The sequence below is a fragment of the Oncorhynchus mykiss genome, chromosome 6 (assembly GCF_057628025.1).
Source record: "Oncorhynchus mykiss isolate SJ-2025 chromosome 6, ASM5762802v1, whole genome shotgun sequence".
NCBI classification, from domain to species: Eukaryota; Metazoa; Chordata; class Actinopteri; order Salmoniformes; family Salmonidae; genus Oncorhynchus; species Oncorhynchus mykiss.
This window is the reverse complement of record NC_143027.1, coordinates 67,770,326-67,782,656: the sequence shown is the minus strand read 5'-3', so window position 1 is coordinate 67,782,656 and position 12,331 is coordinate 67,770,326. Positions and strand designations below refer to the sequence as shown.

The 12,331-nt window shown below is 43.5% G+C and overlaps 1 protein-coding gene across 4 annotated transcripts in view; it reads left to right on the top strand.

The window, feature by feature from the left end:
• LOC110526413 (MINDY lysine 48 deubiquitinase 2) overlaps window positions 1-12,273 on the top strand; it is a 29,432-nt gene extending 17,159 nt beyond the window's left edge. Inside the window, exons 4-9 of one of the 4 annotated variants that reach the window (XR_016496822.1) lie at window positions 1,320-1,478; window positions 2,195-2,297; window positions 3,137-3,279; window positions 3,404-4,365; window positions 5,595-5,771; window positions 8,009-9,295. Coding sequence is in view for 2 of the 4 variants with exons in the window: in XM_021607378.3 (XP_021463053.3) it covers window positions 1,320-1,478; window positions 2,195-2,297; window positions 3,137-3,279; window positions 4,192-4,365; window positions 5,595-5,771; window positions 8,009-8,170 (918 nt within the window). In the remaining 2 variants the exon portion in view is untranslated. Of the gene's footprint in view, window positions 1-1,319; window positions 1,479-2,194; window positions 2,298-3,136; window positions 3,280-3,403; window positions 4,366-5,594; window positions 5,772-8,008 lie in introns of all 4 variants that reach the window. The other 3 variants (XR_016496823.1, XM_021607379.3, XM_021607378.3) reach the window with 3 other exon arrangements.
• Window positions 12,274-12,331: the final 58 nt, after the last annotated feature.

Below are 12,331 nucleotides of genomic sequence, written 5' to 3'. Positions count from 1 at the left end.
AATAAATGCAGCAGTTGGACAATAGATGAATACACTCCAAACTTTTAGATCATTTTTTTTTATTCATCAGGATTGACTGAGTTATAGCACATAAAACATTTTATTGGCACTGAAAAATAATGAATGGCGTTCAGGGATTTTGTTGGGAATTCAGGTGTTTATTTTTTTTTGGGGGGGGGGTGCACTCACCATTTTATTTATAGATATATATAAGTCGGGTATTTATTTTATATTTTATATTAAAATAAAGAAAATGTGTACTTGAAACAGTTGCATAAATACAATGGATGTATTTGCATAAATGAAACATTAACATAAAGGGGTGGAACAGGGCTGCAACCACAAACACCTCCTCTGTCTAGGACTCTTGGTCTACCTGCACTCACCTGTGCTGTCTAGACTGCCTAATTAATGACTGTTGTCACGTTCTGTTGCATAATTCAACAATTGTGCCAATAGCAGGATCCCCTCGGATTAAAATCCAACACGCTTGGCTGTAGATTACACCTACCTATACATACTTTGAATTGTTTGCAAGTTCAGACACAATATCACTATAATCCGAGTGTTCATTTTCAGAAGTTGCATTCATTTCAGTGCATTTAATTTGTTAACATTTCAATTGTAGCAAATTATTACTTTTTTCAGTTCCACATCAAAATAAAGTGATCTTTCTTCTCATTCTTGTGTTGAGATGTGTTACATCCCCGAAATAAGCTTTAGTGTTCTTATAGATGCAACAGAAAGATAATGTATTCCATTCAGCCCATTTCAGGCATTACCGGAGTGTGTTTGACGGGTCATTACAAATATTTCCGCGGTCGTAACGTTAATGACTAAAAAAGACAGGCACAAGCAAAAGTATGATGGAGTCGTAGAAGTAAAGTGAAAGCAATCAATTCAGAAAGATTTAAGTTACAAGTGGATTTTGCGTTCCTCAAACACAGGAAACAGATGGCTGAAAAAGACGTGCGTTGCTACAGACGGGTCTTGTTAGTCTTTTCTGTGTCTGAGGGGCGAAAGACAGGAGGGAGTGATAAGTACGGTAGACAGGAAGTTCCTTGGTCAGGACACTTTCTGATTTGTACAGTTTGTACACTTAACTGATAGTACAAACTAGCAGGTTTCTGTGGGTGAGTCTGCTGTTTTTCTAGCTGGAACGGCTGAAGTATGTGACAGTAGTTGGTTCACTGTCCTCAACATTTATTCCAATGTCAAATCTTATTTCAATGCCATAGTTAACAACAATTCTACAAAGACTAACATCCCTGGCTAAAGACCTTGAAAAGGAACATGACTTTCTATTTGTTGTCCCCCAGAATATGAGTGATGCCATGGCGGTGCTGCACAAGCTGCAGACGGGGCTGGATGTCAACGTGAAGTTCACAGGGGTGCGGGTCTTTGAGTACACCCCAGAGTGCATTGTCTTTGACCTGCTGGACATCCCTCTCTACCACGGCTGGCTGGTGGACCTGCAGGTGAGAACCCTTCCCTCTCTCAGCCCCCTTTAAAAGTAGACTCGGCGAGTTGACATAAATGCACAAAGAAAACTGCAGTAGTGGGTCAATATCCGCAATAACTCAGAACATTGAACCCTGAGGCTGACCTTCTCTGCTGTTTTGGTCCTGTAGCTACCACGTTGTAGCAGCGTGAAGCAAACCCTGTGCACATGCCCAGATCCTCTGAGTGACAGAGAGCAAAGTATTGCATCGCACTCATTGCAGTAACTACGGTGCTTCTCACGGCAACATCATAATGCTAAGTCTACCTTTTTAACCCATGTAGCTATTGCTAAAGTCACCTTGTCCTAGAGAGATTTACACAGTTATCAAAACGTCACACCAGGGTAAGCATACACGAAACACAGCCCTTATTTTAAGTGTTTCTAAAATCCTCTGTGGGAAAAATGAATGGTCGAAAAAATATTGGAACTATTTCCCTGTTTGACCACTAGGTTTTATGGGTATTATAACTCATACTGTGGTACTCTATAGCCGTTTGTCATATAGACAATAAACCAACTCCACACATTATTTATGAAAGAAATTACTTCAGAATGACTGGTTAGTGTACAACTCATATTGAGTATTTTTCTTTTGAAAACATGACAATGTGTTCTTGTCGCTTGTTCTTCACTGCATAATAGAACACAACAATGGTGGATGAATGCTCTCCTCTTTTATGTTCCCTCCAGATGGGCGACACAGTGAAGGCTGTGGGTAACTGCAGCTACAACCAGCTGGTGGAGAAGATAATCTCTTGCAAACAGTCGGACAGCAGCGAGCTGGCTGGGGAAGGTGGGTGGACCGATCGACTGGAGGGATGTGTTGCTTTCTTTCTCGCTGCCTCTCCGCTACACATCCCAGGCTGCTTGATAAGGCCGACATTTTCTCCTATTGCGCTGAAGCAGATAAACGGAGGTCTGGGCTAAACATTCCTGTGGACGACTGACTTTAGTTGAGCTTTGTTCCTTTCCCTCTCTCACGCTGCTCGTATTGCTCACCCAGGGCAGTTCAGATGTATTCCCGTCATAGGCACGTTTGCTTCTGGGCTGAATGTTTTATGCTTTTAGCATCAAGTTTAAGTTTTATTAGTCGTATATACGGGATACGCGTGGTAGACATTGTCCAATGAAATGCTTACTTGCAGGTTCCTTCTTGACAATGCAACAACAATAAGAAAGAATAAAATACAAGAATACGAACATAGGGTAAAGACTCCGTAGAATAGAATAAACATTTTAGCATCATCACATAAATAAACAAATAACGAAAGAGTGAGTCGGTTAGCGGGGCGAAGAGTTTCCTCTCCAGTGCTTCTCCGCGGTCTGTCTAGTTGTCTCCTTGTCTTAGTTAGAATATCACCCTGTCTCTTCGTGTCACTCAATACAACTCTATCTCTTTCGCTCGCGTTATCTCGCTCTCTTTCTCTCTGTGTCTCATTCTATAGGTCAGTGTGTCTATCCTTGTCCGTCTGTACATCACTTTATATCTCTATATCAGTCCCTCTCTCGCTGACTCGCTATCTATCTCTTGCCTTCTCTCTCCCCTCTCTCTCTTTCTCCCTCTCTCTCCCTCTCTCTTTCTCCCTCTCTCTCTTTCTCCCTCTCTCTTTCTCCCTCTCTCTCTACCTGCAGGCTTTGTAGCCGAGCAGTTTCTGCACAGCACGGCCACCCAGCTGACGTACCACGGCCTGTGTGAGCTCACGTCCACCGTGCAGGAAGGAGAGCTCTGTGTGTTCTTCAGGAACAACCACTTCAGCACCATGATCAAGTTCAAGGTGAATGACCAGTCAAGTCATTGACAAGCCTTTATCCACTGCTTTATGCCAGGTGGTTATGACAAATGGGGCCTTGCAGTACTGTTTACTGTGAATGGGTCTTCTTTACTTTCCTCTGCTACAGCGTCCCCAAACCACCGTCCACTATGAACAAAAACAAGTTAAGTCTGCCTTGTCCTCTTAGTAGTGGGTGTTATATAAAGGGTGTTATATAAATGAACTGCATAATGTTACCGAATTCATATCACTCAGTCCCAGATAAGCCTTTATTTCAAATGTATTGCTAGCTTCCGGATCAGATCACCTCATTCTATGTATTGTAGGTTGTTGACACATGGGGACTTTCTTTCATCCAAGTCTTTTCAACCATCTGTTAACAGCTGAGCACTGTTAGTGTGTTCCCCTTCTCCCTGTCCTCCCCCTCACAATAGATCTCCCCACACCCCAGTCCCAGGTGATGTAATGTTCAGTACATAGGGTTCTGAGGCTGGTGTGAGGGCATGAATACAAATGCCCCAAAGAGCATGGTAGACACGTGATGGAGACCTATTCAGCACCTAGAGTCTTAATGCTATCTACGATGGTTTCAACCACCTTGTGCTCCCTCCACTTATCACTGCAGCTGGGACAGGCTCTTCCTGTTATCTGTAGCAGGGGAAGTTGAGCAGGCCTGTCTGTGTGAGAGTGTGTGTGTGAGCATGCTTGCCAAGTGAAGCAAGCTGTGTGTAGCACCCATGACCCCAAGATAAATAATTACCAATAATACCAAAGCCCCCCTCATTTAAACACACAAACACACACAGACCTGTTATCCAGGGTTAACCTACTACAGGAATAAGAGGGTGTGAAAGTGTGTAGATGTATTTTCTGGCAGTGATAAGACGTGTATAACGTGTGTCTCCGTGTGATCAGGGCCAGCTGTACCTCCTGGTGACAGACCAGGGCTTCCTGACGGAGGAGAAGGTGGTGTGGGAGAGCCTGCACAATGTGGACGGGGATGGCAACTTCTGTGACTCTGAGTTCCGCCTGCGACCCCCGTCAGACCCAGAAACGGTGTACCGCGGACAGCAGGACCAGATAGACCAGGTCAGACCACTACGCCAATTGGGCCCTCTGATCCAGTTCCACTTCATTCATGGGAGCAATGACAAACAATGCTGAACACCGATCTAGCTGAATCATGGCAGCCATTTCGCACTGTTGGGTGCACCACATATCTCTTGCAGAGGATGTATACCATGGAGAACAAGGTGCACAGTCACAGTGCAGCATTACAAAAATACTAAGTCAGGGTGAGTCACAATCAGAGTGTACCTGATTGTGGTAGCAGGTAGCCTAGTGGTTAGAGCGTTGGACTAGTAACCGAAAGGTTGCAAGATTGAATCCCTGAGCTGACAAGGTAAAAATCTGTCGCTCTGCCCCTGAACAAGGCAGTTAGCCCACTGTTCCTAGGCCGTCATTGAAAATAAGAATTTGTTCTTAACTGACTTGTCTAGTTAAATAAAAATAAAAACAGAGTGGATTGCATAAAGGGTACAGTAAATATTACACATCTCCTCTATCTGGGCTCTGCTTTCCCGTGGCTTTCTAGCCTGCTCCATCTGCACTCAGCGCTACTCTGGAGAAGTAGTGGGGAAAAGTTCCTCAATAATAGATGTTCAAAACTCCTCTGCTCTCCTGTTAACCCCCCCCCCCCCCACACACACACACACACACACACACACACCCACACTCAGGGTTTTGATGTCTGAATGCCTGATCAGGCAATGACCGTGACATGTGGCGCATCCCTCTGTACTGCGCTGCATCACGCTGCACTTCGATTGGCTGTTTAATAATGCATGATGTGGTTTGTGTCCCCTGTGCAGACGACAGCTGATTGGCTGGCCCGTTAGGCCTGGTGGCAGGGCTGCCCAGCAGCTTGTCCATCTGCCAGGGTCCATATTCACCACCCTCACCCAGTACAGAGAGGGGGGGAGTAGTCATCTCTACTCACACTCTCATCCACCCAGACACCCTTATGCTTGAGAGGGCATATCATAGCCGACAATTAAGACAGTCTGATGCTGCACTCAGGAAAATATTTGGTTTCACTCTACATGAGGGTTATGAATGAATAAAGAGGTGTGTAGCCCTGACTTTAAAATGGGTGGTGCTTTGTAGCTTACAACTAGGCTTACTTGGCAGTGGCACATCACTCTGGTAACAGTGTAAACACCATGACGTGAGAATCATTAACCTGGTCCTATTCTCTTTTTCTCTCTCTCTTTCTCTCTCTTTACCCCCCCCCCCCCCCCCCTCCTCATCGTATGCAGGACTACCTGATGGCGTTGTCGCTGCAGCAGGAGCAGCAGAGTCAGGACCTGCAGTGGGAGCAGCTCCCCGAGGGCATCAGTGACCTGGAGCTGGCCAAGAAGCTGCAGGAGGAGGAGGACCGACGAGCCTCCCAGTACTACCAGGAGCAGGAGCAGGCTGCCGCAGCACAAGCACAGGTCGGGGAAGGGGCCAGGGAGGGAAAGGGGAATACCTAGTCAATTGTTCAACTGAATGCTTTCAACTTAAATGTGTCTTCCGCATTTAACCCAACCCCTCTGAGCAGGAGGGGAGCTTGTGAGAAGGAGGAGGGAAGATGTGAGGAGTGGAATTGAATGAGGAATATGATGAGAGAAAGATGTGTAGGAAAAAAGGAGGAATGAGGATGAGAAAAAGGGTAAGGGTTGTCAGTTTATATACACTGCTCAAAAAATAAAGGGAACACTAAAAGAACACATCCTAGATCTGAATGAATGAAATATTCTTATTAAATACTTTTTTCTTTACATAGTTGAATGTGCTGACAACAAAATCACACAAAAATGATCAATGGAAATCAAATTTATCAACCCATGGAGGTCTGGATTTGGAGTCACACTCAAAATTAAAGTGGAAAACCACACTACAGGCTGATCCAACTTTGATGTAATGTCCTTAAAACAAGTCAAAATGAGGCTCAGTAGTGTGTGTGGCCTCCACGTGCCTGTATGACCCCCCTACAATGCCTGGGCATGCTCCTGATGAGGTGGCAGATGGTCTCCTGAGGGATCTCCTCCCAGACCTGGCCTAAAGCATCCGCCAACTCCTGGACAGTCTGTGGTGCAACGTGGCGTTGGTGGATGGAGCGAGACATGATGTCCCAGATATGCTCAATTGGATTCAGGTCTGGGGAACGGGCGGACCAGTCCATAGCATCAATGCCTTCCTCTTGCAGGAACTGCTGACACACTCCAGCCACATGAGGTCTAGCATTGTCTTGCATTAGAAGGAACCCAGGGCCAACCGCACCAGCATATGGTCTCACAAGGGGTCTGAGGATCTCATCTCGGTACCTAATGGCAGTCAGGCTACCTCTGGCAAGCACATGTAGGGCTGTGCGGCCCCCCAAAGAAATGCCACCCCACACCATGACTGACCCACCGCCAAACCGATCATGCTGGAGGATGTTGCAGGCAGCAGAACGTTCTCCACGGCGTCTCCAGACTATGTCACGTCTGTCACATGCTCAGTGTGAACCTGCTTTTGTCTGTGAAGATCAGTGGCGAATTTGCCAATCTTGGTGTTCTCTGGCAAATGCCAAAAGTCCTGCACGGTGTTGGGCTGTAAGCACAATCCCCACCTGTGGACGTCGGGCCCTCATACCACCCTCATGGAGTCTGTTTCTGACCGTTTGAGCAGACACATGCACATTTGTGGCCTGCTGGAGGTCATTTTTCAGGGCTCTGGCAGTGCTCCTCCTGTTCCTCCTTGCACAAAGGCGGAGGTTGCGGTCCTGCTGCTGGGTTGTTGCCCTCCTACGGCATCCTCCACGTCTCCTGATGTACTGGCCTGTCTCCTGGTAGCGCCTCCATGCTCTGGACACTACGCTGACAGACACAGCAAACCTTCTTGCCACAGCTTGCATTGATGTGCCATCCTGGATGAGCTGCACTTCCTGAGCCACTTGTGTGGGTTGTAGACTCCGTCTCATGCTACCACTAGCGTAAAAGCACCGCCAGCATTCAAAAGGGACCAAAACATCAGCCAGGAAGCATAGGAACTGAGAAGTGGTCTGTGGTCACCACCTGCAGAACCACTCCTTTATTGGGGGTGTCTTGCTAATTGTCTATATTTTCCACCTGTTGTCTATTCCATTTGCACAACAGCATGTGAAATGTATTGTCAATCAGTGTTGCTTCCTAAGTGGACAGTTTGATTTCACAGAAGTGTGATTGACTTGGAGTTACATTGTGTTGTTTAAGTGTTCCCTTTATTTTTTTGAGCAGTGTAGATATAGCAGTCAGGGGCTTAGTCAGATAGAAATTAAATATATAGCTGACAATATATAGCTGTTGTACACAATACATGTTCTATCTCAATGTATCTCTATGTTCAGATACAGCTCAGGGCTGTTGTTATGCACGACTCAACGCAGAGTGCCTGTATACAGCCCTTAGCCGTAGTATATTGGCCATATGCCACAAACCCCCGAGGTGCCTTTTTGCTATTATAAACTGGTTACCAATGTAATTAGAGCAGTAAAAATAAATGTTTTGTCATAGCCGTGGTATACGGTCTGATATACCACGGCTGTTAGCCAATCAGCATTCAGGGCTCAAACCACCCAGTTTATAATGTTGCTTATTCACCCATTTGAATGAGCCACAGGTAGTTATTATGGTTGACGCTCCTGTTCCATCCTGTCTGTGTTGTGCAGCAGCCAGCAGAGGGAAGTGACGAAGCAGACAGAGCAGAAGCAGCATCATCATCAGCAACAGCAGCAGCTGGAGCCATACCCAGTCCAGGGAAGCAGCCCTCTGCTGGGGAGCGCAAACCCAAAAAAGAGCCCAAGGATAAAGACAAATGTGTTCTATTGTAACATAGGATGGTTGTGTGTTTGTGTGAGAGAGAAAGAGGGGGGCAGCATTTTTTTTTTCACATTGACCTGACAGCCTACGAACAGCCCCTTTTGAAAGCGAGAGATAGCGATGAGACAAACTGAGGAGTTGCCGTTCCCAAGCCACTGGTGCCTGCCATCCTCTACCCTCAGTGGGCCTGGACAACAGAGGAAGGGACGCTATGACAACTACCACTAAGCTTTTGTACAGTTGGCCAAACGTTGTTACAAGTCACACAGTGCACTATATTTGTGATCTGGGGTCAAGGTTAATGGGGGTGGTTTTATAGTAAAATGAGAAAAATTCCAGAAACAGGATGCTGGGAGAGAAAGAATTCAGAATCTGAAGTATCTCCTCTCATGACACCAACGTTTTTCAAGGAAATCGTTTTCATTCATTTTTATCATTGCAGTTGATAAGCTATTATTTTTTTTTTTTACAGCACATATGTGTAGATATGCCTGCTTTGATTCAGTTCAGTTTTTGAGCAATAGACTCTACTGAAAACACAACCTTCATTTGCTAGCTATTGGTTGGTGGGGGTAATTTAGCTCCTTCCAATTGGAGATAGTCAAGAGTTTGTTCAGAGTCTTATTGGGATAGAGATGAGGTGATAGTGACATCAGTGAGTGTAATATCTAAGCACTCCTGTCTCTTCGCCACGTTAATGGATGCCAAATTACTACTTTAAGTGTGTTTTTGCGTGTGTTTGCATGTGTGCTTGTATGTGTGTGTGTAAGAGTATTATAGAGAATAATTTATTTTGGTATATACTTAAATGGAAAGGGATTCATTTGTTTTTGCCGGTTACAAATGAATGTAAGACCCTGTTGTGACGAGCCTTTTGTATATCTCTCCATCACTACCCACATCCCTGTTCTTCCTGGGAGTCAGTGCCATACTCTGGTACGTTCCGTCTCTACCAACCCTCATCTTCCATTTAAGACTCGCCCTATCCAGATTGGCTTTACCAGAGTATGGCAGTGTTGAATTCTGGTGTGTGTGTATGGCATTGGTGTCTACAGTGTATATGTATGGCTGATATGCTTAGCTGCATTGATTTATGCTCTTAATTTCAATTTGGAAATAACCGTCAACAACAAAAATGTTTTCCGATGTATATGAGCAGTTGGATTGAAAGATATGCCATGTAATTAATATCTCATATTTGCTGTATATGCTTCACATCCAGTAGAGTCTGAACTATCACACAGACAGAACCATGGAAACACAGGACGGTGCACCTAATTTGACTTCTGTCGCTCACTCCCTGAGAGACTTGGCTGGTTATTGACTGCAGAGGAAGAGTGATAATAGTATCCCACACTAATAGTCTTTAGTGCCCAATGTCACACAGATCTGCCGGCAGTTATGTTGTCAATATGGGATGTTGTCAATATGGGATGCTGTCAATATGGGAAGCCTCATGACCTAGTTGAGTTATGGAAGTAGGATTTTCTAATGTAGCCATGTTTGAATCCATGTGCTTCTCCTACATCATCTGACTTTCAAACAAATGTATATACATTGTGTACATACCTAGTGCACATTTATGACAGAGCTAGCTAGTAGTTTGCACCATTGTCCTACTATGGTACTGCCTCCTGAGAGATTTACTGTTTTCTATCTACACATTCCAGCTGGATGCCTTGACTCAAGCCTTGTGTTATACGTCAGACCTAGAAACACAGTTATAGGGGAGACTCCTCGCAGTGCTGCTAGTTAAGGGGTCTCCCATTTTTGGCTGTTACATTTTGTTCTCATTGTCCAGAAATGGACAACCCCAGCCTTCAAGGACAAGTCCAGTACTTAGTATTTATTTTTGCCTGGCGACTGGCTGCATCTTGTAGGAGTAGGCTACCTGATTAACCGGTAGTAAGGCTTATCTGCAGGCTGGACTTGAGTACTGGGGTTAGCTCAGCCTGTCTATACAGTCCTCACGAGGCCACACTTACTCTGTATATAAAATGCCTTACAACATTTACAATATCTTTTATAAGAATAAACGGAAACAGGTGTATTACTAGAATGAGACAATCTGTAGATTTTAAACTATTCATCAGAAATACTCTCAGGCCTTCTCTGAAGGGACATATCCTTGAGTGTCTTTTGTAAATTGTTTGTGTATTAGCTGCCTTGGCAACAGCAATGATTGATATATACCATTGTAAAGTATTGAATATAGCCTGTAGTAACTCCCTCAATGTGTTGTAATGTAAAATGTGTAACCACGTATAGGTATCAGTAACAAATTATTTCAACACATGGTATCTAACTAGGTCAACTTCATATTATCGGGCTGTGCATAATTATCGCTAGTTATGTTCATGGATGGCGTAACAATGGGTTTCTGAGCTTCTCTCAGGCCTACCTAGTCAAAAGAATTTACAATGACTTTACACAAGAATAAGTTTGCCCCTTGTAATGGAATTCAAGGCTGTTTTTCAAAAGTGAATTAAACTGCGGCTGCTTTCATGTTCACAAGAACTACCCAAAAAGTAATATATGGCTGAATAGACAGGACTTAAAGAGAAACACCTATGTTGAAGCGAGTGTGTACATCCTGTTTATGGTATGCTACAGTATGTCCTTTACATTATTGACTAGTGATTTTGTGCAAGGTTGGGGGGGAAGGACCGTGTCGGTTCGAGAGTCAGGGACACGATCCATATTCTTGTTTCTTTCGTAAAATAACATCCATTTTAAAGTTACCGTCACACTGCAGCTTGAATTATACTTGTGAATGTGGTCAACCTTCCCGATGGCCTGAACCCATTTGTAACGACGTTCAAAAGGCAACTAGTACTGAGTATTATGATGAGAACCTCAGAGGGCCATTTATCTAATTACTTTGAGGTTTTTGGGGGAGCAAAAAGATGTTAAACACATTTTTTTGAATAATAAAAAAAATGTGCGTAAGCTTGCTTTGAGTCATTTACATTGCATTATTTACCAGTATCTAGATATGGTTTTGTGTTTCAGCTTGAATGTTGTTCCTCAAAATAATTGATAAGGATTTTGTTTGTGGAATGTCGAGTGAATATGTGTAAGCCTTGTTATAGTGCTGGGGCGGTAAATACTGTACAAACAGTCTGTTGACAAGGTAGTCCTTGAACATATAGTCATTGTAATTGGTTTTGCACTGTTACATTGATATGCACTACGAAGGCTGTGTTTGGACAGGCATGTTCTTTCCAAGCACATCAGATCTGATTGAAGACCAATTAGTGAGAAAAAATATCAGAATTGGTCTGCCTGTGTAAACGCAGAAGAGAAAATACCTCATTTTATACAGAATTAGAAATTGTGCGAGAGTGCTATTGTTCTTTGAGTACCTTGTAAAAATGGAATACTGTCTAGAATTGCTAGTAGCTCTTCAACAGTCAGTTGAATATGAAATGCTCAATTGTTTCTGTATGAAAGGGCTGGTTAAATATTTTGGCTAAAAGTACATTAAGTACTGTGTAGCCCTTTTCAATAAAAATTGATGCAACTTGAACTTCAGGTAGCCGTTCACCCTCTAAGGCCAGAATTGTTTTATAGCATTTGCGTAGCTTTTCACACAAAAAAAGTCACTAATGCCACTGGCTGGTCATCTAGAGGGAAGGGATTTTAAAAGTTGGCTATTTTGACATTGATACTGTATAGATTGGAGAAATGTGTTTTATGGGAAATGTGTAAAATCAGATACTGGAGCACAGAACATGAACGCAATCCACCATATTGATTTAACTTGTTCTGTATAGGTTTCCTTTTGTTCTGTTGAGATTAAATGCAATTATATTAATCCCAATGTTATTCTGATGCATAATGCAACAAATGCATACTAATGACATTTAGCAGAGTATAATTTCAATATTTTCACTTATGTTTAACCACACACAAAAAGGTCAATCCTCGTGTTGGAAGGTTAAAATGTTTATCTATATACATATGACCAAATAATGTATGTAGCCTATCACAGTACCGTTGCAAAATGTAGATGGTATTTCTTCTGTAACAAAATGCCTTAGACGAGGGACATTCAGCCTGATTATTAAAGTAAATGGACAATAAAAAATTAAAACTTCTCTTTTCACAACCACTCAATGTGTGATGTCTTGTATGTGCACTTCATGAGTCAAATGTAGGGGCGAAGACAA